Source organism: Chaetodon auriga, chromosome 17 (genome assembly GCF_051107435.1).
Source record: "Chaetodon auriga isolate fChaAug3 chromosome 17, fChaAug3.hap1, whole genome shotgun sequence".
Taxonomy (NCBI): Eukaryota; Metazoa; Chordata; class Actinopteri; order Chaetodontiformes; family Chaetodontidae; genus Chaetodon; species Chaetodon auriga.
This window is the reverse complement of record NC_135090.1, coordinates 18834166-18861500: the sequence shown is the minus strand read 5'-3', so window position 1 is coordinate 18861500 and position 27335 is coordinate 18834166. Positions and strand designations below refer to the sequence as shown.

Genomic DNA, 27335 nt, shown 5'->3' with positions numbered 1-27335 from the left:
ACACCGTACCTGGGAGATACGAGGCGGCGGCGCGACCCCCAGCGCCCAACCAGCCACACACCTCGGCTCCCCCCTCCGCCCATCTGTTCTGCGTTCCTCCCGCCGACCTCGCCTCACCTCTCCTGCACAGTCCTTCGCTTTATTTAACCAGGATGAGACACTCAACACAATTACTGCTTTCCAGGGACGGCGCACATACACGTGTCGCCCGCTCGAACACTCTCAAACATCACTCATCTCTACCTGCCGTATGTCCCTTTCTCTCCTCCCATCTCATTACCCTCCTGTGTCAATTCCCCCCTCATGCCTTCATCTCCCTCTCTTGTAACCTAACTCCCCCCCCCCCCCCCCCCTCCTCCTCACCCTCCTCTCCCCCATTCTCTCCCTCTATCTGACACTCAGCGGGGCCGCTCTCCATCTCTCTCTGTGCCTCCAGGCAAACATATGCTGCTCTTCCCGTCAGATTCCGGTGTGTTTGAGAGAGGAGGGATTGTTTAATGTTTATTAATCACCTGTCTGTGGTGGAGAGAGGAGACGATGATAGAGCCACACACACACACGCACACACACACACACACACACACACTCAGCTGTGTTACCAACTTGGCCTGGTTTTTCCATTTACAGCTGTGTATAAGTGTGCTCATTCACTGTAACACTCCCTGTACACAGTCAAAATTAATTTATTTCACCAGCTACTTTTTAGCAAATCATTACGGGCGAAGGTTTTTTTTTTCTTCCTGAGGATCATCCTGCAAACACACCTGCAGGCTCGTTCTTGATTTTACAAAACCAATTTCAGAATCAAGAACGTGTAAAAAAAAAAAAAAAAAAAAAAAAAAAAAAAAGTGTTGAATTCCTGCACGCTGTCAGCAGCACATCTAAAAAAAAAAAAAAAAAAAAACAAGCTTATGCTTATGCCTGTGGCTCTGTAGCATCAAGATGTTGTTTCATGTTACGAATTTGATGCCTGACAAATGTCTTAAACAAAAACGCTGCATTTCCAATGGCATCAGTGCTGACAGCGTGCAGGAACTCAATGCATATTTCATTTACACAACTCTTTTATGCCGCTGTATTCTCTCTCTCTCTGTTTTCACCCAACTGGTCGAGGCCAGTGGCTGCCCAGTCTGGTTCTGCTCCAGGTTTCTGCTGTTAGAAGGGAGTTTTTCCTTGCCACCATCATCAAATGCTTGCTCAAGGTGGTAACTGTTGCAAATAATATTAGAAAGAGTACGGTCTTAACCTGCTCTGTGTGAAAAGAGAACAGCAGAACAAACACTGATGAACACCATGGGACGAAGTTAAAAAACCCTGGAAAGGTAAGTGGACCTTGAGTCTGGAAAACACACACAAGCGCTTGTATTTATCTTTGTTCGGCTTGTTGGCCTTTGTAGTGGCCGTCTTGTTGAGGGAGTTGTATCTGATGATACACCCACCACAGAATAATTCACTTTGGCACAAATTTCAACTTCCCAAGGTCGGAGTTGGAGCGAGTGTGGGCTTCGGCTCGAGTTGATTTAAATTCAGCGAGCGCGTTGGTTGGTGGTGCAATAAACAGAGTGCACTATTAAAAAAATATAATTTCCTGAAGCGTACCCGGATTTGTTTTTGACAGCCTTGCTCAGGTGCACGGAGCGAATCACAATCAGAACACCTGTACGTTACCTGATTCATTCGTTCTGCAGTTGATGCCAACTTTGTGCAGGTGATGTTTATTCATTCAGTGACACTGCGTCTGAGAGGTGTTGATACAACTCTGTGGTGATTCTTTCAGGCCATATTTTGTCATGTGTTAATTTGAGTACATCAGGGCTCCACGTCAGATTTTTGCACGTTAAAATGTGTAAAAACTATTATTATATACTATTTGAACATACAGTAGCGAACACATATTCTCTTGTATCAAATGTTTAAGTCACACAGCTTATGAGCTTTACTGCTTTATACAGCATTTATAGAACAGAGATCTTTAAACTTATGCACTTTTTTAACTTTACCGTAAACACCACCAATATTTCCATGCAGTTTGGTCATGCAGGGAAATGCAACAAAGTGCTACCAGATAACTACTTTTCCTTTTTTTGAGTAACACCATATGTGCATGCGTGTTTTACTACACGTGTACGACCATGAGCGAGTGTACATTACCCACACTCACAGTCACTCAGTACAAGTGCAAAAGTACACTGCCAGAAGGCTGTTCTCTTTCTATGTGCAGATGAGTAGACTAGAGAGCAACGAGAAAGCACCACAGGGACAAAGAGCTTGTATCTCAACTGTGTGTCACTTTTTATTGGAACAGAAAGAGCAAGGAGGTCAACGGTACAAAAAAAAAAAAAAAAAACACAGAGAGGAACGAGGGCGTGAGGGTTGGTAGTTAAGCACTGAGCGGTCACTTGGCGCCAGAGGTGAGCTTCTCCAGGTCATGGATGCCCTCCTTGTCAATCAAACGGACGCTGAAGGAAGGAAGGTTCAGGATGAAGCGCTTGTTCAGCTGGAGGAGGGAGAGGGAGACAAGACAGAGGAAGAAATGTTAGGATGAAGGCGCAAGTAGGCAGAATGGATGCGGAATCAAGGAAAACACTAACAGGAAAACAAAGAAGTAGAGTGATAAAAAAAAAAGTGGGATACTGACTATTAAGGCTAAAGGCCAAACCACAGAGAAACGTTTTCAGACGTGTTTCTGACGCCCGTCACAGATCTGCTTCTCTTTTATCAAATATATCAATCCACAATGACTCCCAGACACCCCAGGACCCCCACGTCTATTTACGCTCAGGGTCTGTGTGTTTTCTCTCTGGCGTGCTTAGTGAAGCATAATCTCCTCAGACAGCTGTTTAAATCACACAAACCTCCCGCTGTTTATATGTTGTGAACTTATTAACATTATCTGTAATGACTGATCAAAGCTCCCAGTGAGAGCTTGCCGGTTTCACTGTAGGCAGAATCCCATCACATCAATGAGTCAATAAATAAAACCATGTTGATTTTGTCCTGTTGGAAACCTAAATGCATTAACTATTTTTGCTCAGTGAATTTCTGCTGTCAGTCAGCCGGGTGAAGAGTTTGACCTGCAGCTGTCCTCTCAGCTCCTGCAGGTCGGAGTCAGAGTGGACAGAACGCTCAAACGGCGCTGCTCACGTCTCGCTTTTGACGTGGATTCCCAGGAATGAGAGCAAATCCCGACGAGCCAAATTAGTCTGAACTGTCCTCCGTTACAGTAAACTGAAAAATATTAGGCTACTGTTGAACTTGTTGAACTCACTTCCTCAATGCACTTCTTCAGCAGATCCACGGCCTCATCTCGAGTCAGATCTACAACAAAAAACATGAGAAAATGAGGATGATGGAGACACATTTTAGTATAAAATTAAAACAAAAGGCATCTTGTATTAACAGAGAAATGAAGCTGCAGTGTGCTGTCGGGGAGAAAGGCCTCACAGGGACGCCTTGTGAAGAAGAATAACGAGAAAAATGACACTTTGTTGGATTCATCAGCGATATTTTCATGACAAATCACAGCAGAATTAACACACAAGTTGTTGTCTTGTTCCTACTGTAATCACTTCCCATCAGGTAAAATAATTCTACTCAAGACCTCTCACGCCGCCATGAGTCTGTACCACGAACAAAGTGTGAATCAACTCCATAACCTCTGCACTACACGCTCTCCAAACTCGAATCACATTCTTTATTTCTCTCTCGTCTTTGCAGTCAGTCTCACGGGAACAATAAAGAGAAAAACACATGCATGAGGCATTTCTCTGCACTGACCTGGTCTGTAGTGCCGGTCAAGAATGGAGAGAGTGAGGAAGGCTCCGTAGCCATGGGCAGCGAAGGGGGCCTTGGCCAGGGAAGACAGGTAGTCCATGTAGTAGAGACCCGGGCCGTCTGTGTCATCGTAGCCCGCTAGCAAAAGGTTCACATGATATGGAGTCTGGATACAGAGGAGAGAGAGGAGGATTAATATTTACATCCATAAGAAAGGCTTTTACAAGGTGCCAGTCAGTCAACGTTACTCTTGGACAGAATCAGGTTTATAATCCCAGAAACTGGAAAGAAAGTCGACCCACATGCTGATATATGGCTGGTATTAGACCTAACCCAAAATAAAGCAGTGGCCTCCTTTTTCTTAAAATGACAATATTTGCTCTTTTTTTTTTTTTTTTTTTCAAAGCATTGCTCATTACATCCAATGCTTTCATGTCGTCACTGAACCCACTGAACCCTGCGATGGTATCGGTCAACATGGGTGTGAACATGTCCAGCTGAACGCCTTTTTGAGAGACGTTTACCATCACGTGTTACTGACGAAGCCACATATATGAACACAGTTGTATTCTGAACAGCCATCAGCGCATCATGTAGCACATTTAACCCCATCAGACAACATCTACACCTTTTAAGTTCTGAGTAAATGTACAGAACAACAATTCACAGCTGCACCTGGTGCTTATTCTTTCGCACACATCCCTCAAAACACTGCCAACCACTTTTTTCCTGTGTTTTGGTCAACAAGTACAACCATGGCGTCGGGCAGGAAAGCAACTTCTTCCATCTTGTGTGAAATTCAAAGGTTTTTGTGAGAAAAACCCTAATTTATTTTACATTTTTTCCCTTCTGGCAAAACAACGCAGGGTTGTATGGACTCAAGGCGCTGTGTCGACCAATCACACACGAGTAAGTGCACATTCCTGGTAGATTACTCTGTAACGTGGGCGCAGGAGTAAAGTAAGATAAAATCCTTGTTGCCGTTATAACTTTGCCGAGCTGTATAATCCAGTCTGACGGCACATAGTGGTGACATTAACGCAGCATAAACAGAGGGGTGAGAGCACGGGGAGGGGTCGCTGGAGAGCGGTGGAGGGCGAGGAAAGGTGAAAGGGTGTCACAGGACAGAAGAGGTAAGTGTGTAAGAGAGAGAGAGAGAGAGTGTGTGTGTGTGTGTGTGTGTGTGTGTGTGTGTGTGTGTGTGTGTAGGGGGGAGATCAGGGTGTCTATGGCAGTGTGACATCTGCTAGGAGTCAGCACCCCTGTTGCCCCCTCCATCGCGCCCTCCCTCCCTCTTCATCCCTTCTTCTTTAACTCCCGCCCTCCTCCCCTCTCCGCCGCCTTCACCCTGTGCCCTGGAGTAGCGCCAGGGCTCATTAAAAACTTCTAAAGTCGTTTCTCTTGCCCCTTCCTCCCCCCGTTCTCTCTTTTTAAATTACATCTTTTACGCTTGCAGCCTCTTCTCCCTTCTCTTCCTCCAAAACACTAATTTTCTCTCCTCGTTGTTGCGAGCCACTGTTCCCCCATTTCAAAAAATCCCTTTAAAGCCAGACAATTTTGGGGGATTTCAAAACAACTTATGGCCTAAATTCTTGACGGAGGTAGAAGCAGTGCGGCGGTTTTGATTAAAACGCAAAAGAGAAAAATATAATATTGCATTCTCTGTCGTGCAGTGAGGCAAATGTGATTCATATGACGCCGGGCGAGTTGTGATCTGCACACCTGCCCTCTCATTTCAATTTATCTCTCGGCCGACCTGCTTATTTCTGTGACTTGTGTGTTAGCGCTACATTTGCCACAAGGGCAATTATGATCGTTATGCTCCCTGTGGAGTCGGCTTTAGTCTGCGTGTTAACGATGGTTCTGAATGCGCGCACACACACACACACACACACACACACACACACACACACACACTGGATAAAGAGAACAAGTGTGTTTGTGACTGTGCACAACGGGCGTGAATCTCAGGATGAATATCTTAGTGTGTGTATGTGTGTGTTTGTGTATGTGTGTGTGCCTTAACTCCTCCGTGAGCCTGTGAACGCCCCAGTGGCGTCACCCCCACCCACCAGACACCTGTCTCACTGGTTACAATGTAACAATAATATGGACTTGGCATCAAAATAACCTTCGTTTCCCATGTCACCTCGGCGGGAACCAGGCACCTTGTTAACCCAGCCACCTGAACTCACACCCAGGTTCACATGCAAACAATACACATATGTTTTACCCGCCCCCCCCCCGACTGCGGCTCTCGCTCTCAGCCAAACAAGCCGACCGTTGCGTGAAACAAAAGCTTCACCTGTGCGCTGCCGCCGTCACCTTCAGCAGAGACAAACCTGCTCCACTCGCTTCTGAAGCAAGTTTCACATTTTGGAAAATGTACTTATATTTGTGTCCTTCCCAAGAGTTAGGCAAGGAGATCAATACAGCCGTCATGTCTGCGCGGTGAAATGGTAGCCGAGGCCATCAGCCACTTAGCTTAGCTTAGCACAAAGACTGGAAACAGAGGGAACTGTTAGCTACAATGTGTAGCTTATACGTTTCTGGATTCAACAAACAAGACAGAACTTGTCAATTACTGACAGTTATTTTCTCAATTAATATACCATTTCTCTGGTTTAGATCAGACAACATATCAAATGTCTTGTAATCAATTCAGCACAATTTTAGTACCAGGACAATCACCAAACTCACATTTAAGAAGCTGGAACCAACAAATATTTGACTTTAATTATCAAAATAGTCTGACGATTAATTATCCGTCAAATGTTTAATCAATTAAACGTTGCAGCTCCGGTGCCAATCTGAGCTTTAGAGGTGCTGGCAGAGGCACTGTGAAGCTAAGCTAAGCGGCTCCTAACCCGTCATGTGCAGTGCACAGACATGAGAGTCGGCTCAGTCCTAACAAATTTCCCAAAATGCCGCATTGCTTCCTGTAAGACATCCGGCAGTGTAGGATTCAGAGCAAAAACAGCTTCGGTTGTGACATAAATTAAGGTCAGGCCGCTCAAAATCATCACAAACTCGTCCCCAAACTCTGATCCTCCACGTTCCAGCACTCCCTCCTTCCTCTCTTTCCTCCCCCCTCCCTCCCTCCCTCCCCCTATTTTTGCACCCTGCCCCGGGGCATGTTCCCTTTATTGGCATTTCTCCTCAATCTGCTGTATTAATTGTTCATCTGTGCAGGAGCAGGGGAGCCGTGTGCAATATGGCGCCAGTAATTATTTGTGCCCATTGTGTGCCCGCGTTAAAAAATATCTTACATCCCCACATGGGGCCGGCTGTAGACCACCGCAGCACGGAGGCTAACTGTTGCTGTGGCCTCATCTGAAAACCAACAACTCAAACTTTACAGATTGACGGATTCGACTTCTTCAGCGCACTGCAGAGCAAACCACCTATATGCTGATGACTGTAAGGCTTTTAGGCTTCTACATAATCTCCAAAAAAAATCAAATGTGATATTTATAAACCATCTGCCTCCCCTGAGTTTTGCTGTATCAATTTCACCTCATGTCTCCGCCTCCTACGCCAACCAATCCTGCTAAACTTTTTCCACTAGCACGCTGCTCTACCTGTCAATTCAATATCAATTCAATCTGCATTTATACACAGTTTTTTTTTTGCAAATATTACACTACATCAGACAGGAAACTTAAGCAAATAGAGGCAGAGCAGCTGCTGAGTTTCTATGCCCCTAAAACTTTGCAGTTGTTGTTGTGCTTTGTGGTGAATTTCGTGTGTATCATTACTGATATGCATGCAGCAGAGTCGAGGCCTCAGGTGATTATGCTTACCGCCAGTTTTTTTTTTCTTTGTCTCCTCTCTAAAGCTTGAGTGAATGCAGTACTCCAGAGGTTAGTGGAGTTGTTTTTGTGGACGGCAGGCTGGTAAGCACACAGTCGTATATGAGCCGGGTTTCGCTTCCTCTGCGCTGACATGCTCGGCTGACTTTAGCTAACTACACCTCCCGGAGGTCTGCAGCCACTGGGGTATGACATCTTTCAGACTAAAGGACTCATCTGTAATTTATCCTGCAGGAATAAGGCCATCAGAATTAACAATATACCACTGATTAATTTATCAGCCAGTGGTTTTTAACCTTGGGGTTTGGACATGCCAGTGGGTTCACATGATGATTTTTTTTTTTTTGGAGGGGGGGGGGTTCAGAAGATGATTTAAGGATGGTAGAAAAAGAAAAAAAAAAGAGATTTGATGTACAAAAGCAGATCATTATCTTTCCTTTCTGTCTGGGTTAAACTTTAATCTGCGATGATTTAATCAGATTAATTAAAATAAATTCCAACATATGCAGCCAGTTCCCCAGACGAGAGCTGAGCATCGTCTTGGACTACGGGCGATTTTCAACGATTCTACATAAAATTTTGTTTTAGTCAACAAACGGGCTTAACGTCTGTCTGAAACCCGCTCGTGGTCTTAAACTTTATCTGTTTATATGTTTCGTGTTTGTTGGAAATGTTTTGTTTCTGAAAAGTGGCGAACTGCACCACATTAGATCACAGAGTTCATTTTCCTTTAAATGACAACAGAAGTGTTGGTGGTACGTGTAGAAAGTGCAGAAAAATACGTTTATGCTCTAATTAACATTGCACAGAATTATCAGGATTGTCATTTAGGTTGTGTAGAGCCGAAGTGATCAGTCAAATTAATTGATAGAAAATTAATCTCCCATCAATTTTATTAATCGTTTCAGTCAATTTTAAAGACAAACTGCCAAAAATTCCACAGTGAAACTCTGAAATGTGAGGATCTTCAGCCTCCCTCTGTTTTTCGTTAATCACTGTTAATTGAATATCTTTGGGGTTTTGGGTCTTTGGTTGGATAAAATAAGCTCTTCAAAGAAGACACCTTGGGCTCTGTGAAATTTGCTGAGCATCTTTTTTTTCTGACACTTCGTAAACCAAACGATGAATCTATTAATGTAGATTGATTGATGATGAACGTAATTCACCGGTAACTGCAGCCTTAAAGACGTGAGAGTGTAATTGTACTAAATGGTTTAAGTAACCCTCACACTTCAGATGCTTCTTCAAAGAGAATAATTAGACAGAAAAACAGGTCAGACTCCTCTATCTCCTGCAAACTCTCCGGCAAATTTGTAAAGAAGTGTTACTTCTAGTTGATATCAAACCATTCAAGACTTGAGCAGACGATTTCTCTCTGTCTCACATTCAAATGGACAACACAAATTACATATTCTACATACTCAAGATGTTCTGGGGGGAAAAACATCATAAAAAAAAACCTGTTTATACAACATAATTTGCAAATGTCCATGTACTCTGGAGGTTGATGAATGTGAGGAGAGCATAGCTTGAGGAAGGTGTGGGATGCAGAGGAGAAACTGCTATTGCTTCAGTTTCTGAGCACTCCTGAGGACGCAGCATTAGTAAATCCTGCACTCATAAAACCAAATTCATCACCGTGAGGCACAAAAATAACGATACACTCGCAGCTTATGGCAAGACATGAATATAAATGTTATCCTCCACAACACGCACAACCTTGACAGAATAAAACGATCCTGATCCTATAGGTCCCTCTGTGTGCATGCATATTGTATTTGTGTGTATGTTGACTCCTACTCGTTCTCACACTCCAGTCTGTGCAGTGTTGTCTACTGGGCCTGGCTGTTTCCCCTTGGGACCCCCTCTCCTCCTCCTCCTCCTCCTCCTCCTCCTGCTCCTGCTGCTCCGGCTCTACCCCTATCCCCCGTTCGATGTGTCCCACATTCCCTTCTCTGCCACACTAATTGTTTTTTGTAATTATTTTCACCCTTCTGCTATTGTGACAGGCAGCGGCTGCACTGCTCTTAACAAATTAGTGGAAGAGACACAACGCAGAGCCACGAGAAGCAGATCTGACTTCAGCACAGAGCGCCGCGTCTAAAAACACATATGCCACTGCGAACTGCAAGTTAAGACTGATGTCACATACTGGGGCTGAAACAACTGGTCAATGAACTGCTCAGTCAATCAAGAGAACACGAATGGGTGACTGGTCACTTTTAAGCACAAATGTCAAACATGATCTTGTTCAGGCTTCTTACATGTGAGGATCTGCTGCTGTTCCAGGCCTACTGTGACATGAGATGTAATGGATATTTGACTGTTGGCTAATTTGAAGAAATCGTCGGTGGCTGTGGGAAAGCTTGACAGCCTCAATTCACCGTTTTCTGGACCAAACAGTTGATTAGTATATAAAATGACTGGTGGTACGTGCTACACCAACACTGAGTGCTCAGATTCTTAGATGTGTTCCCATTTTAAACCAAGACACGTTTGTCACTTTAGATCATTATATTTTAATTAACCGGAGTTCTTTAACACTGATGCACCGAGCAGTTTGTCATATTTTTGTTTAAGAGTTTTGGGTTTTTTTTCTCGAAGCACAGGGGGTTTTCTATGTTGTACACATTGCAAAGCCCTCGTGAAAATATTGGGCCCTAAACTAAATAGCAAAACTGATACATAATGATTGGTACATCACAAATATATTCAATACACAGACTTGCAAATGGGGCGCACCTGAAACTACAATGACCTTAAAAACTTCACCAATCAACATTGAAGTCAGAGAAAGTCTTCTTACAACTGCAACATGGATTCCAAAAAAGCAGACTGTGATAACTCACTAATCCTCTTTGACACATGCTCAACTGAAAACAGCACAAAGACGATACATTTAATGTTTGACCTCATCTGCTTCATTGATTTTTGTAAAGATCTGCCTAGTCTGAATTTGATGCAGCAACACATCTCAAACAATTTGGGACAGGAGCAACCAAAGACTGGGGAAAGTTGATTAAGGCTCCGAGAACACCTGTTTGGAACCTTCCACAGGTAATCAGGTTCATTGGTAACAGGTGATCATGATTGGGTATGAAAGGGGCATCCTGGAAAGGCTTAGGCGTCCACAAGCGAGGTTCACCGCTTTGTGAACACATGATTGTGTGAAGGATATTACTACATGAGCTCAGGGACACTTCGTTTAACTGGTGACAGTAAACCCACCTAAATTGCAAATGACTGCATTTTGTTTTTATGTACATTTTACACAGTGTCCCAGCTTTTTTGGAATCAGGGTTGTAATAAAATATGCAAGCAATTCCTTAATTCAAAGAGCATGTCTCCAAATGTGTTTTAGTATACAGCACAAAAGAACTTAAATCTAGTTGCTGCTTGTGTGCCTTCCTCTCTCCTGTCTGGTATAAGAGTGTATTTTGCTTCTGTGGGGCTCTCAGGTGTCTGCAAGGCCTCAAGGACACACATAATAATTTCAAAAAGCACTGCACTCTTCAAGATGTGTTCTGCATAAATAAACAAGTCCACTCACAAAAACGCAGACAGATAAATTAGCTGCTTAACGTGCCTGGTTGTAAACCCAAGCTTATGGAAGTGATGAGGAGAAGAACATGCACCTTTGTGTGGAATTTTGTTTGACCAAGTTTTGGTATTGAAGGTCAAATTCATATTATTTTGATAACACACCCAGAGTGACTGTGCAGCTGGGGCTGGGGGGGCCAGTACTGCAGGCTCAGGTGTTGTCATGAAGTCTCAAGGGGAGAAACCTCCGTCATCACTCACAACAAGCTGACAAATGTACCTGGCTCTGTCAAAATGCATCTACTGGTTCAGGTGAGATGTCTCAAGATGATAACGACACAAACACGAGACTTAATTCCCACCTGAACTTCAGAGTACTACTCCTACACAGCAGTCACGTCATCAAGACAAGCAAGGCATCTGTTGCATTTAAGTGCTTGAATTTCCTGTTATAGCCAAAAAGGAATCATTTCAAGCAGAAATGAAACCATTTTTACGGATGAGTAAACCCGCCACATATGGCGACCGTCCCTGCCATTTGAAGTGAGTATTACCTTAACTTATGGGAATTAATTTGTGATTCTATCATTTATTCCCTACAGCAAAATGAGATTGCAAATGCTAACAGAGGAATGTAATTAAGTTAAAATAGAAATTAAAATATTTATAGGTATGTTCACTCATTACTCCACAATGAATATGCGTAATTCAGAGGGTGACCACTGGTACAGGGGATTAATTAGCTACTGAGAAAATGTACAAAGATACTGTTGTTGAAAGTCTTAACAGTGGGTTTGAAAAAGTTTGATTAACCACACTGGTAAAAAAAAAAAATAAACTAGAAGCGTGAAGGAAGCGCCTATGCAAGTTGAATTCACATCTGTGGAGACACCACAAGGCTGTTCAGCCTCTTTTCTGTAACTAACGGCGTGTCGTCGTACTTTCAAAGACAACTTCAGTTTCACACAATCACATCTCACAGCGCAGTACAAGAAAGTGTGCTAAAGCAAAATGTGCCACATTGCTTTGCCGGTTATCCTCGGTTTGTCTTGGCGGAGTTGCTGCATTAATGTCACTTTCAATTAAATGTGTTAGTTGTTTAGAAATTTCCATGTTTAATTAGAACTGCTCTCTCTCTCCATCTTGAAAACCCTTCTGAATGATGGAAACTGAGCAGTGTATGTGGCTTTTTAAGGGTACATAAATGTTCTGTTAAAAAGTGTGTTGATTCGTGGAGATTATCTTGTTAAATAAACAGTGTGTGCATATCAACTGGCTGTACACCAAAGAGCTTATTTCCTTCAGCAAAAACTTGATGCAACAACTTTTTGGATATCTGGTGTGCGGACCAGGAGTGCCACACACCTCAGAAAGCTCACCCACAAAAAGACATATCTTTATGTAATGTGAGACTCAAAAAACAAAGCGTGGCCCTCGACTCAAACAATTATTGGTTATGATTATAGTCACATCTCTCATGAAACTGTTGACTAAAACAGGCACAATTTTCCCAGGGCATGACAAAACTGTTCCCACAGAGTAATAGCTACTATCACTACTTTATGGGAGGCTGATGGCTGTTTAATGGGCTGAGAGTGAAAGACCATAGCATTTAGTAAAGGCCAGCGCCGACAGGGACAAATTATTTCAAACAAATACACAAATAAAACAAGTAAACAAATTTCTATGGGATGTGTCAAGTAACACAAGCTAAAATAAATACATAAAATTCTCCACTCTGTTACGTGGTCTTTTTATGCTTTGGCTTTGCAAGCTCAGTTGTTTGGACTTTTTTAAAGCCAGTGTTTATTTGATAAGTCAAAATGGATCATATCGGTGTCGGGTATGAACCTCACAAAGCAAAACTGCTAAATCTGTGCAGTTTGTGTGAACATATTAACTGCAAGCTGGGCACTACGGCCTGGAGGGTTTTCAGTGTGTCCTGTCATGGGACACTGATGTGAATTTGTCAACTCACAGTTTGAGCCGCTATATCCCAACTTTATTAAACAGAATTACTGACAGTTATGATGTGTAAACCATTAATAGTCTTTACTGTGGCCATAAAGCTGCTTTGCCACTCAGTTAGGGGAGACACTCCAGGATGTTTCTCTTAATAAAACTACACACAGCTGAGAGATCATATGGTTTAACAGGCCAGTTAATGTTGATAAGTATAACATCCACACGCTGTTATAGACTGCATAGGGTTAGTATTTAGTGTGTATCATGATAGTTACCCTGCTTCGAAGGTATTCTGCGAGGTTCTTTCGTGTGAAGTTTGCTGCTGCTGCTGGACTGAGTTCATAACCTAATGAAATCAGAGGCAAAAACATGTCAACAGAGCTTGAGCAAATATTGTTTGCCTTTCAGTGTGACATTGCTGTCAATGACTAAACAATCTGGAGAGAAACTGGAGACTTGTGAGGAGAATAACGGGAGGTTTTAGCCGAGTGTCATCACCTCAGAGGTCCTTACCGTTTCTCATTTTGTAGAGCTGAACGTTCTTCTGGATGTACTCCGCAAACTGTACTGTGTCTCCAGCTTCTCCGACACACAGCAGCAAAATCTTCTCACTCAGTTTGAACATCTTGTCATAGTCTTAAAAACACACAACAGAGTTTCTTTATTATCCTTGAGTGCATAGATAAATAAAGGTATAGACTACCAGAGTGAGCACGGTTAATTCAACTATTACTTTCACTTTCGCTGTCAAAAGCCTGCTTGGTCATCTTAAGCTAACCTTGCTAACTTCAGTTTGATTTTCAAAAATGTAGAATGGATTTGATTAACTCACAGCAGTACGAGGCAACTAATCTATACACATTGTGACCGGTTATGGACAAAAAGAAATACCCGAACGGGTCAAAAATAGAGTGAGAAAGACTTATCCACTAAGCTACTTTAACCTAAAGTATGCTATCTATGTTTAGCATTGCTAGCAGCTAGTTACATTCAGGGTGGTTACGTTAAGGCGATAGTAGAAGTTACATATTAATATAAAGAAGAAAAAGCTTTAAGCAAAATCACATTATCAATATCACAAGGTGACTTTAATGTTAACAATAACTTTAAAAGTCTCTTAACAGGTGTAAGTTAGCTAACACTGAATCAACCGGCTCAATGGCTAACGCTAAGCTAACGCGTTGTCATACCATGTTTCATCTGGATGATGCTGCTGGCTGCAACATTATCCGCGGCGACCAGGACGAAATCTGGTCCCTGTATCCCAATTAAATATTCCATTCTGTGTGACAGGTGACGGCTAAAAGATTTTTACAATAATCTGAAATAGCAGACGTATCTTCCTCGCCTGTGCAGATTACACAGCAAAAGTTTGCGACAGTCGGCGCAGGCTGTTGTCGTCACCGGAAACCGCTCTTCTGTCATTACTACGCGACTCGGGCGGGCAATTTGAACGGACTGCTGTTGTCGTGTCGGTCGTGTTGTGATACTGCTGCGTCGACTGTGAAGTAAATCCAAGGAAAATCGGTTATTTCACCCGGACAACGTCGGTATGAACGAAGGGAAGCCTGAACAAATAATGTCGGAGTCGAATAATCTTAACGGTTCACAGCGGAGACGGTCAGCGCGGTTGAGCTCTCCTCCTCAGGCTAACGCTAAAACTGACAATAAAATGGCGCTGGCCTCTGTTGCTGTGAAACGCTCCATCACAGTGAGGAAAATAGCACCCAGAAAAACCGTCGCCCCGTCGGAGCACAACAAGGAGAACACGCCGAGACTGTCGGGGCCTGAAAGCTGCCAACAGAAGAAGCCAAAGGTCTCCACGCCAGGTCCTGTCCCGGGCCGTGGAGGCTCTTCCTCGGCCAAGAAGAAGAAGGCCGCTATGCCGTCACCGATCCTGCCCTCTTCACCGCCGCCCCATTCTCATCCCCAACAGCCCGCAGCAGATAAGGCGGACGCGGTGTGGTCCCAGAAAGTGCGCCGGTCCTACAGCAGACTCAGCGACAAATCCCTCAACAGCCCCGACTCTAGAGATACCATGTTCGGCTTTGAGAAGCTGACAACCCCCGAGGTGATCCGGAGGTTCGGTCAGTCCAGGACAGGTCTGGAGGTTTCCGGATCATTGTCTGGCCTGAACTCATTCACGTCTTTGCTCGAGGCGGATGACTGTGGTGCAGCCTTCCCCGAGCCGGACACAAACATCCCCGGAGTGGCTGTAGTGAAGGAGAAGAGGAGGAGGATGAAGGTCCAGCAGATAGACGCCACAGAGCTGGACGCAATGGCTGCCAAGATGAACGCAGAGTTTGAGGAGGCAGAGGTGTTTGAGTTGGTCGTGGAGTAAACACTGCGACTGAAAGACTGGAGGGATCTCTGATAACATGTTATTTTCATCACTGACATGCTGAAACACGCTGACTCTGGGAGAACAACACTTATCTGTGCGCTTCATTCAAGTTTTTGTAGATGTCCAGCTCTTTATATTGTACATTTTGATTCTTCAGAGTTTTGTTGTTCATTGAAATGTTCTTAATGACATTGTTTGGTGTCACATGGGAGTATTGTTTGGACATCAAAATGACCAATTACGGAAGCATTTACACAGATTCTGTTTTATGTGATCATTAGCTGCTCGTAAAGGTCCAACCGGTTTTTCAACTGGCTTTGACTGTTTCGATTGACTTCATATTCACAAACTGGTCGATTGTGCTCATGACGCCTGGAAGGAAAGTCTGACAGTTTAAGATGCATCGTAGTTACATGTGGAAGCGGCGGTTTGTGAACTCATCAGTCGCTGTAAAGGGATTATTTTCTATCAGGATGAGATTGGCTACATTGAATTGGCATTTTCTTATTTTTTTCTTCATTGTTCATAATGTTTGAATCACTGGAAACAGCAGAAATGTGGGCAGCAGTTCAGATGTCTGTAACCACCTTTTCATGACATTTTGCACTCGCATTTGATCGACATAAACATTTGAATATGACTCTAAAACAACACCTCGGTGGTGTTTTTGGACTATTGCCTTTTATGCTTTTTCTGTCCTTTCTTAAACAAAAAAAAAAAAAATTGCTTGCCTGTAAATGTAAATAAATACTCAACTAGTTACCTCACCAGACTTGCCAGTAGACTTAGAGGTTCTTTCAGTCACAATACTGTCTGTTTTTTACCAAAATCCTTTATTCTGCCCCAAAAAAAAACACATCTGTAATTGCTTTAGTGATGTCAGTTTTAATGAAACCACTAAACAGGCTGTCAAAGAGGCACCGTACCAGATACATCATCACCATCTGAGCAGAAGGTCGGCCTTGTTGGAGCATCTAATATTTAAACAAAATATCAAGCTTACGCCACAAAACAGTATCTCTAAAAAAAAAAAATCTGCTTCTGTAATAAAAAGTATTTTGAGCTATAAAATGTGACCGTTGGACGTGCGCAGCTCAGATTTTGGGGGATGGTGACGTGTCTAAGAGCCAAACATGTTGTCTAACAGCACATTCCTGTACACAGCATTGGTCTCCAGTGATTATGATGAGGCAGACTGAATGAGTGAGTGGGCGATCTGTCTGGGTTTAATGAGAATGGTGGACAGGTAAAACGCTGTCCTCTAGAGTCTCTTAAAAGGTGTAAGTGGATGTGTTGCATAATTTGCGCTAACGAGGGGGGGGGGGTGTTCTCAGCCCTCCCACCTGCCTCTGACAGCGCAGCCTCAGATAAACTGGTCTGTTCGGGTTTGTTTGGCTTTAGATGACACGGGATTTAAGTGGATTTTACAGCTGATATACAGACAAGTGTCACATTAAAGGAAACGCTGAATAATTGATTGGACAAACATAAATATAGATGTTTTCATAGAGGGCACAGGAGGTCGTTGAATCCTGAGACAAATAGAACCAGATCTGTGTTAAGTGTTCCTTCATGTGTTGAGAAAACTCTTTTACCTCTTCAGCTAAACGAACTCTTTAAAAAGTCTCCTGGATCAGCTGGAAAAAGCATCGTCACAGCTGAAAACAGGCTGTTTGTCTGAGCTCATGAAACTTTAGAGATTCGTGGCTCTCACAGGACAGCCACACTGCAAACACATGATGATCTTAGAGAAGATGATGCTTTGCTGTACATTAAACAGTTTATAAAGTAGCTCAAATTATCTTAAACATCTGCAGCAGCAAAATGCAACATAAACATCAATGCAGCAGTAATATTAATCCATACATATCACTGACAGAGCGTTTTACTGCACAATGCGTCATTTTATACTTTCAGTACATTTTGTGGGTAATGCTTGCATACTTTTACTCAAAGTTTTAGATGCAGGACTTTCAGCTGTAGTGGAGTATTTTCACAGTGTGATGTTTTGTTACTATTTCGACTAATTTACTCAGGAAAAGTTCTTGTAGGATGTGCTTTCAGACAACGTTTAACATTTTAGAAGTCTGGCTGTCTTTGTGAAATGATTAAAAAAAATGGTTTTGTAGATATTCCACAAAGTAAGCTATCAAAAAAGGCTTGTTTTGGCATCTGTAATAAAACTCAGCACTGGTAGCGACAGCATTGCTCTTCCATTTACCATCAATAGATGAGATTTGGGGGTTTTATTCCTTTGATACCATTTAAAGAGTCACGGCTGTCATATTGTGAGATTTGGGAGACCCTTGCTGGTGCTGAAGTTTATTAATCTGTATTCAGTAAATCACTGCTCATAACGCTGTAAAGATGCTCTTTACTTTTATTTATTTATAAAACTGCCACACCTTTCACAGCAATAGGCTGCGCATTAGCTGCAATTGTAAAATAAACCCTGAAGATCTTTACATCTAAACAAGAGATCCACAGTGTTGCAGAGGATGCTGACAAGTACACCTACACCTGTTATACCAACCTAGAAAAAAAAAAAAAACACCCTGTCTGAATAAGCTGTGAAGTTGGTTATTTACATCTGCTGGGAGCACGCGCAGCATGCCGATAATGCTTGTGAGCGAGAAAGAGACACACACAGAGATAATGAGTGTGCGTGTTCGAGTGTGTAGCAGCAAGGGAGTAAATCCACAATTTGCTCACGCATTTTAGGGTGTGCACAGCCTGCTCTGTTTGCCTCCTCAGGTGCCATTTCATGTTCATACCCTTCATTTGGCATTTCAGCTCCCTGGGAGAGGAGACTTCTTCTTTCTTTTTTTTTTTTTTATTATTTTCTCTGCAGAGCACAACACATGGTGGCTCGCCTTTTTGTATATTTTTAACAAGGTGCTTCTGCACTGAGACTTCCAAGCAGAGGCAGGAGGCTGTTTTGTGAGCTGTCGCTGCCAGACGCAGTTATTGATTTGCAATGCTGCTGCTTCTGCCTGCGCTGGCTTTTGCTTTTGAGTCTGTTCATGCTGATTTTTAGGGAGGTTGGATATTTTACACTCATATTCATATGTTTTTTTTCTCCCCTCTCCTCCTCCTCCTCCTCCTCCTCCTCCTCATCTCTCCTCTGCTTTTTCCTGTCTTTTCTCCCCCCCCCACCCTCCACCCTTCACATTTCACTCACGGCAGTTGTCGCTGGTTCAGCTTGACTGCTTCGTTAGGGCTCATCATTTGCATTCAGATTAATTATCTAATTACCGACAAATGTCCGGCGGCCACCCCACACTCCGGCTCGTCAGCTCTCAGCCTGTAATTATTTTAATCATTTACTTTCATCTGGAGCGTTCCTGCCATACTCCTGTGTTTAGAGGCCATTCTTAATTACCCTGCCAAGACACTCTTTTCATGAGAGGGAGGGAGGAGAGGGGTTGGTTTGAGGGAGAAGGGAGCAATTGGGTGAGGGAACATGTGTGTGTGTGTGTGTGTGTGTGTGTGTGTGTGTGTGTGTGTGTGTGTGTGTGTGGAGGAGAAAGACCAATGGGGACATGATCCAGAGGCTTTGACAGCACAGAGGAAGCTCCCTGCTCTGCTGGATGCTCTTTCCTCCCTCTCTTCTTTTCTCTCTCTCTCTCTCTCTCTCTCTCTCTCTCTCTCTCTCCCCTCACACACATACCACCCACCCCCACCCTCCCCCTCAACCGACTTCCTCATCTCTCCTCTCACCCCTCCTCCACGCCCCGCTTCCCCCGTTATACTTCCTCCCTTTTTCCCTTTATCGCAAGCACACACAGGAATCGCCCGTGGGCTTCAGTGCTCTGACTGCTAATACACTGACACACACACACACACACACAGAAAAGCAGGCAGACAAGAGAGTCATGCGCCCTGTTTTGTGGCGCTCATCAGGATGCACCCATCTCTCCACTATCTGCCCGGAAAATCTATACTCCTCTCCTCGCTCGTCTGCCCGTTTCCGCCTCTTCCTCCGTCTCCCACCACCCCTCCGTCCGTCAGACCTGCGCGCCTCCATCCGTCACACTCCACATGTCTATCTGCTGCCCTTCCATCCCCATTCCTCCTCTTCGCATCCCGCCGTTTGGACAGGCTCGCGTCAAGGCCCGCTGCTCGCCGTCCTCGATGGGGGACGGCGGGTCATCTCTTCCTCCCTCCGTGTGACCGCTCCATAATGATGCTCTCACTCAGGCCTTAAGCCACCCACCCTTCTCTCTCCCCCCACCTCCCCTCCACCCCTGACTGCTCTTGTTAAGAAAAGCCAGAGTGAGAGAGGATGAGAGTGAGAGAGAGATACAAGCTCTGTAATTGGGCTCTTGAATATTTAAGTCACTGGGGATGAAAGTTTAATGAAAAGATGATTATCTACCAGTTTATCACACCACTGTTTCATATTTCATTTTCATATTCTCCTTCCCAGACGCATTGTCCGTTTTGGCAGCTGTGGATACAGAGTTTATGATCCAGTGTGTGCAGGAGAGCCACGAGGAGGCAAAGATGGGAGGAAGAAGGCTCAGGTCATGAACACCCAGATCCAACATTGTTCTTTATTGCTCACTTTTTGTAGGTTTTTCTCAGCTGAGCATCAGTTTTGTTTTTCTGCTAAAAGCACTGTGGCCCATTTCAAATCCTCATTCTCAGCGGCTTTGACCATTTAGGCAGAGCTGAGTAATGATCCAATGTGAAAAATTCTGAGCAAGAAGGGGAAAAGGTGCACCGAAGACTAATTCAGAAGAAAACACTGAAACAAGATGCTGAAGGGAAATTTCATCACACTTTGGACCAAAAGCGACTTCATTTCTTGGTGTTTTTTTAGGTTGATTTGGTCATGTGTTGCATGACTGTCTACATACTTTGTGCCAGGATTGGTTTGTCATGAGGCCGCTCTTGTTGCTGGATGAATTGTCCATTTTGTGAACTGCTGATGAGTTATGACCCTATAAATGTTGGAAAATATCGAGCAAAAAAAAAAGAAAGAAAGAAAGAAAGAAAAGAGAAGTATAAAGTCCATTAAACAGAGGAGACACTTTAAGGGGATTTTGTAAACGCTTATTAAAGGTGGCTTATATTTCTCACAGGGAAACATATTCGGTGTTAAGGCAGCTATACAAAAGTAGACATTTTATAGTGGAATGAGCAGCAGCAACAGTGGCAAATACAAAATGCTAAATGCTAAAATTTGTATTTATATAGTGTAAAAGTTAGTGAATTAACCCAGCAATGCTGGTTACATTGACTAAAGCTAACAGTAGCTTTCATAGTGGTCATACCGGACCAAGTACAGTTGCAGCAGTAAATCTTTCAACAACAAGTCTAAATGTATCAGAATTGAACAATCTGAACCAAGGTCCGGAACCAAGGTCCAGGTCCTCCAGGTCCTCCAGTGACCCCCCTGAACCCCTTTCAGATAAAAAACAAAAATCTTTGTTTTTCGCATTTTTTATTAATTCAGTTAACTGTTCATTTGTACTTGCTGTTAATTTCATTTCCCTACATTAAAGTGTTTTAGTGTTTACAAAAACTCCAATTTAAACACGCCAGAAACAGCTCTTAAACTTCCCACCATTTGTGTATTTTTAACAGCAGGCTGCCACCACTTCCTGCCACTAAATCCCTGAATTCACAACAATAAATAAATAAATAAATAAAACAAGACAAAAAGTCTTTCATTTTTGTGATATTTCATTTTGCTTTCTTTGCACAGAAACAACAAATTTCTCAGTTCAGCCATTAATTAAGGGATAAACTCGGTGGCAACACTTAAAGCATCAGATGGTAACTTCACTGACTGATTTCATCTCATTCTGCCGGTTGTGTGTCACCTCCATTAACACACTTCAATGAAAAGCACAGGGACACTCTTTCCTTTATTTGATGGTGTGGGATAAACAGACGGCTGTTTGTTATTCATTCTCATTATTCATAATGGTGGGGACATTAATCCCTTTTCGCTGGAAGATGGTGTGAAAGAGCAGCGTCGTGTCGCTCTGAGGTGCAGCACTTTTGCCAAACCCCAGTGGAATAACAGGGACTGCAGAGTTTGGAGGGGGATTATGTCGGGGACCCACACATAGCCTCAGGCCACAGTTTGGAAGGGGACACGGTTTGGACGGCAGAGATTAGAGCACCAAGGTACCAAAGCAGGGAGGCCATTTCCAGGCAGAGACGCAGCCTTCGTGGGTCAGTATGTAGGACGACTATCTTCTCTGATCGAGGAATTCTGGTAATAATACATTTATTTGGAATGAAAATGAAGATACGATGTGCTGCTTCCAGGAGAGGCCACGTGGCAAAAGATTGTGAATTTACAATTTGCATTCTTTGTGTTATTTGATTAATTTTTATGGAGATAAAAGCACGAGCTGCATTATTAAACAGCTTCATCCACAGACCACCATATGTTGATTTCTGCGCTTCTAAAACCTGAAATCCAATAACCTGTTTGAGAGGGGCCTCTGGGGGCCTGAAGTGAGACGGAGTTAAGGAGTGGGTTAACCTCGCCTCATCAGTTACTTGGCATTCATTTAGTGCCGTAAGACTCCCTCAAAAAAAAAAAAAAAAAGTGGGATCTGTATCGTTCTTATCAGTTTAATCCACAATTTCACGGCGCTGAGGCGAGGACGACCCGCGCCGCTTGTCGCTTTTGTGGACAGGGTGTCGCCGTTTAGCCCTATCTCTGCGGCGTGGAAGTGGGAGGGGGGAACCTGGGAGACCGGCTCCATCTCCGGGTCGGGGTGGGGAGGGAGGAGAGAAAAGAAAAAGAGCAAGTTAAATGGAAGTGACAATCTGCAAACATTCCTGCCGGCAGCTGCGTAGCATTCTCCATAGTTCACCACCCTCTGCATGGTCACCGGGCCCCCCCACCCCCTGCCCCCGCGACCCCCCGTGCCTGGCACACGCACCTGCCGCTCCCAGCCGTGCTTTCACCGACAGCCAGATAATCTATGGGCGGGTCCCGGCCGGGGCTCCCCTCAATGTGCTCTTGAGAAAACCCCTTATGCGTGAAAAAGCCCCCTTTCTCCGCCTTTTGTCCAGCACAGTTTTATGGGACAACATTGGGCATTATGAGGTTTGGGGGATTTTTCACGGGACTCTATAGAAGGGTATAATCCTTTCAGGCACGGGACGAATAAAAAAGTTTTAACCTGCTGTTTTCATATTTATTAGCTGGTTATAGCAGACGAGGCAGCTGAACCATCAGCACACACACCCCTCCTCCTCCCCCTCCTCCTCACACACCCCACACACACACACACACACACACACACACACACACACACACAAGCTTCAAGTCCTGGAATCAAACCCTGACAGGATGCTGAGTCTTGAGAGGGGCCCTCATAATGGACCTGATTGCTTTAACTGAATCAGTCAAGAGAGTCAAGTGGGTGAGTAACACCGGGGTCGCCGAGGCCTTCAGTGCTGTGTGGTTTTCTGTTTGAGTCAACAGGTTGTTTCAGCACATTATTAGATGCTTTGGTTAATAAAATGTCAACATTTCAAAGGAGGGTTTGACCTGGTTTTGTCTTCTTTGTCAATTAAAGGTGTGCAACATGTAGCATGTCCACGGTTTTCAATTATAGGGTTCTGGTCAAGTCAAATTAAGGCGATTTGGAGCCCAGTGAGCAACAAGAACAGTTAGATTTTCTGACTGTGTTGCTGATGAGAGCGTGAATTATTTGTTCTGTTCTGTTCTGCAGGAGTAAGCACAATAATGCAAAACGATAATTAGCAGCTGAACACAATAAGACCTTTTATTAAACAGGTGCATTTCCCTTATTTGGAGTTAATTATTTATCATTAATAAGGCAAATTTCTCCTTTCTCTTCAAACTATATTTAACACATCTTATGATCGTTATTATTATTTGGATTAAAATTTAACCGGGGAAGTCTCTTCAGATCAAAATCTCTTTTTGGCCAAATTGCCGGTTTGAATATTGTATTAAAATAAACACAACACAATACAGACACTTACAAAAAACAATGGGAACAAAGAAAAGAGCAAAAAACTTTAAGCAGATCGATCTATCTATCTATCAATCTGTCTGTCTGTCTGTCTGTCTGTCTGTCTGTCTCTCTCTCTCTCTCTCTCTCTCTCTCTCTCTCTCTCTCTCTATGTGTTGTGTTGTTTCTCCTCTGACGACAGGTCTTTCTATCCAGTTCATCATACACAGGCCTCGGGCCGCAGCCTCCCCTCCACCCAACCTCACCCCTTCCTCTGCCTTCATCCCTCCCTACTCTTCTGCCTCCCTCCATCCTCCCCACCACCACCCCCTTTCTGTCAAAGCTGATTGTTTCCACGCCAGCAGAGTGCTGCGGGCGAACACACTGTCACACTACATCAGGCAGAGGGAAGAAGGGGAGAGAGAGAGAGGGAGTGTGATAGGGTATATATGTGTTTCTGTGTTTCGAAAAGCTCCGCACAGCAGCTAAAGCTCAGGCTACGGCAGGGATTCCCGAACTTTTTCATGTCAAGGGCGTCCAAACAGGAGACCACAGACATCAGATTTTGTCCTGAGGAATCTTATTCTGAAAGGACTTTCGGCAGGACATGATATGAGTGTCTGAAGCTTTACCCGGTGCCAATGGGTTGTCTTGACCCAGTATTATCTTTATGATACTGCCGGTTTACTGTTGGGTTATTTATCCAAACTGGGTCAAAATAACCAGTAATGTTGATGTTAGACACAAAAAGCTGAAGTTTCACTCTAAAAATGGTGCAAATGTGTCATACAAAACAATGGCAATGTGACATTTAAATCTGCAAAGGATGCACATATTATGAACAAAAATTAGTAACAAAATAATGACATGTACGTTTATGTATGATACATTTAGTCTGGGTAAATGCCCATTGACTGTTTTCTACTCACATAAATTGAACCCAGTAAAGAGTCGTTGGATCAATTTTGACCCAGTGATTTTTAGTGTGTGCAGCCAAATATATCTCAGACCCACAGAGGCCTATTTTAAATTCTAGTGGAGGTTTCAAAGATACTAAATATGTCCAAGTTATGAGGAAATGTGTTTAAAATGTTGAACATTTCCTTCAGTGTGAACATCAATGATGAGCTGGAGCAAGCTGGCACAGAATATACAGTGTGTGATACAGTCAGGCAGTGAGGGATGAGAGGGTTTTTCCAACCTTAAGGATGAAGACTGCTCGTAAAGCGGTTCAGAGAAGGGCAGCAGCACCATATCAGGAAGATGTCACAGATGTTTCAGTTAACTTTTCAGTGTGGATCCACATTTCACAGTGGACTCCTGATTTATTGTGTTAAAAATGAGTAAATATGGAGGGAAGTTATGAAATTTTACATGGATGTATAATTTCTTACAGGATGATTTCAGCTTTTCTTTCTTTTCAAGCAACTTGAGAAAACCCATCCAATACATGGTCATGCAGTAAAGTTTCCTGCAGGATGTGCAAATAATCCCTGAGATTGCAAAGAAGATGTCACTGATTTGTTGTTTCTTTCTTTCTTTAGGTATTTTTTTCTCTAGACTCAAAAACGTCTGAATGATCTGAGAAAGCACAGAAAAGGACGGAGGCCAACTCACGCAGAACATGGACATAAAATTCCCTGCAAGATGTTTGAATAAAGTCTGTAAATGTGACAGCATCAGTGATGCTGTCTATGATTTGACATTTCATTCTGTCTTTGGGTCTCAAAAATGTCTTTATAATCCCAGAAAAATGTAGAAAATGAGGAGGACTGCTCAAAACTTAAAAAAAAACCCTTATTATTCAAATAACTTGAATTAAAAAAGCAACCACCCCTGTGCATTGTATCAGTGTTTCCCTCCACTGCTTTGCCTCGTGACCCTTCAAACAAAGCCGTGTCCACTTGTGACCCCCTTGTTGTTGCATCTGCAAGTCTGCAGTTTTTTCCTTGTTTCATCTGAATTTTGAATAATAAATCAAAGATTAGAGAAACATTTAAAAAATATATTAGAGATGTGTTCCTTTCTGCTCTCCTATCCTGTAAATCATGCCATGACTGCTCATTTTTAACCTGGTCCTGATCTCAGCTTGGAACTGCTGCATTTTATCATTCAACATGTTTTGAAAAACAGGCCTCCCGGTGGGAACCCCTATCCTGGACCCAGGTGGTCCCCGTTCGGTGCACCACTGCTGGATGATCCCCCTATGTGCACACTGCTGCCCCCTGGTGTGAAAAAGGGAGACTACAGCAGTTGCGGGTCTGATCTGAGCGTGTCTGTGATGGAGTGTCTCCCCCTAGTGGACGCTGTTTAATCCTCACAAAGCCGTGCGTCTTCGAGGTCAGAGACGCACGTGTGTCCATGAAGCGCGAAGAAACAGAATTTCTCATGGGGGGGATTTTAAGTACATTTTTTGGGAAAGATTGTCTTTGGTTTTTTTTTTTTTTTTTTCCAGAAGTCTGAAAACAGCTGAGGCAGGTCAGAGGTCAGCCAATCTGAGGTCAACCCACGCAGAGGAAATAACCTTCAAATCATCCATTAAGGACTTGTTTAGTGCTCCTGTAACATCCTGTCATGCTTGATGGGTAAAAACACATTTCTGTACTCTGCTGCTGTACAATGGGACCTAATCACATCAGAGAGCATATTCGGTTTCAGAGGATGCTTTTTCAGTCATTTGTAGCCTGATTTAGATTTTGAAGAAAGCCTGGAACATGTCTGCTTCTCCACTCCACCACTGTATGTTTGTTTTTTTGGCGTTACAGGGTAATAAACATTATTTATTTATTCTGTCTTTAAGGAATATGCATTGTTTCGTGACAGTTTATATTTATGTAGATTTTAACACTTGTGGGTACACAGAATAAAAAGAAATGAATGGTTTTCATGTTGTGTTGTATGTCCAGGATCACAAAGGCAATAAACAATAATGCTTTTAGATTTTATCCTTGATTACTGGGAGCATTGCTGTGCAGAATGGCTGTGTTTTTGTTTTGTTTTTTTAATCATCAGAGAGCCTAAATTCAATCAATCACTTGGCTATTTGCATTTGAGGAGGTGAGGTAAATGTTGCTGTTAAATAAATGTCATATTTTTATTTCCGTGATGTGTAAAAATGGCATCAAAATAGCTCAAAAACATGAGAATGACATATGATTTAGTCAGTGATGCTTTAGATTTGAAACCCTGGACACAATCTCTGCAAGACCAGGCGTCAGTTATTTTCACTCCGGAATAAATCAAAAATCATTTGAATCATTTTCAGACGCTGAGAAGTAAGAATTTCATGGTCTCACTCTTGTTTGGAGGCGCGGAAGGTGCAGTGCACCAAGTCCTCCTCATGACGCTGCATGTGACAATGAGGGTACCACAAGGCCCGCAGCCCTGCGCGCAATCTTTGCTGCTCAGGAAGTTATGCACTGATTTCAAATAGATAAATAACTAACTAAATAAATAAAACACATCTAAAACCCCACCTGTCGATTCCTTCCACCCCTTTTTTTAGTACTTAATGAATTTGCAGGTTTGCAGAGAAAGACAGAGACGCGAGACAGTGTGCGCAATGCGGTTTGTCAGTGCGCCTGCAGCAGGAGTCCCGGCGATCACAGCAAGACTGCGGGATGTGTTCAGAGCGAGGACAGAATGTCCTGCACGGTTTCAAATGGATGTAAATATTATGGAGTCATCTGTCTCTTGCACCCTTTATGAACTGTAAGTAAAGGCTTCATTGTTAATTGATAAACCTCAGTGCGTGTCCGCTCGGCAGGTTGTGAAAAGTCTCTTTCTCTGCGCGGTGTTCGTCCTCCTCCAGTGTTGACATTTTGTCCTTTTGGCTCTTTGGCTCATTACTGAGGTCTGCTCTTGGGAGCGTTTGACCTTTGACCCTTTTTGCAAAGTGCTGGAAAAGTGAATCTGGTTCAAAATCCACTTCTTGATGTAACTTTT

At 43.3% G+C, this 27335-nt stretch overlaps 2 protein-coding genes across 2 annotated transcripts; one reads left to right on the top strand and one right to left on the bottom strand.

Annotated features, from left to right (window-relative positions):
- Positions 1-2274: 2274 nt before the first annotated feature.
- psmb2 (proteasome 20S subunit beta 2) lies at positions 2275-14514 on the bottom strand. The gene is made up of 6 exons (XM_076755401.1): positions 14282-14514; positions 13605-13727; positions 13367-13437; positions 3778-3940; positions 3269-3318; positions 2275-2497 (listed from the first exon to the last, which is right to left on the bottom strand). The coding sequence occupies exons 1-6, from the start codon at positions 14370-14372 to the stop codon at positions 2396-2398; spliced, it is 600 nt and encodes a 199-aa protein (XP_076611516.1). The 5' UTR covers positions 14373-14514; the 3' UTR covers positions 2275-2395.
- Positions 14515-14543: 29 nt separating this feature from the next.
- On the top strand, positions 14544-16200 carry cdca5 (cell division cycle associated 5). The gene has a single exon (XM_076755399.1). It carries the CDS (start codon positions 14644-14646, stop codon positions 15430-15432), a length of 789 nt encoding a protein of 262 aa, XP_076611514.1. The 5' UTR covers positions 14544-14643; the 3' UTR covers positions 15433-16200.
- The last annotated feature ends 11135 nt before the right edge of the window (positions 16201-27335 follow it).

What these genes read in the sequence shown, in the direction of transcription:
- cdca5 (XM_076755399.1), top strand. Translation starts at nt 14,644, where the DNA reads ATGAACGAAGGGAAGCCTGAACAAATAATGTCGGAGTCGAATAATCTT.
- psmb2 (XM_076755401.1), bottom strand. Translation starts at nt 14,372, where the DNA reads ATGGAATATTTAATTGGGATACAGGGACCAGATTTCGTCCTGGTCGCC. An exon ending in GCTCTACAAAATGAGAAACG is followed by an intron (nt 13,438 to 13,604) that starts GTAAGGACCTCT and finishes TGATTTCATTAG; the next exon opens with GTTATGAACTCAGTCCAGCA. An exon ending in CAGAATACCTTCGAAGCAGG is followed by an intron (nt 3,941 to 13,366) that starts GTAACTATCATG and finishes CTCTGTATCCAG; the next exon opens with ACTCCATATCATGTGAACCT.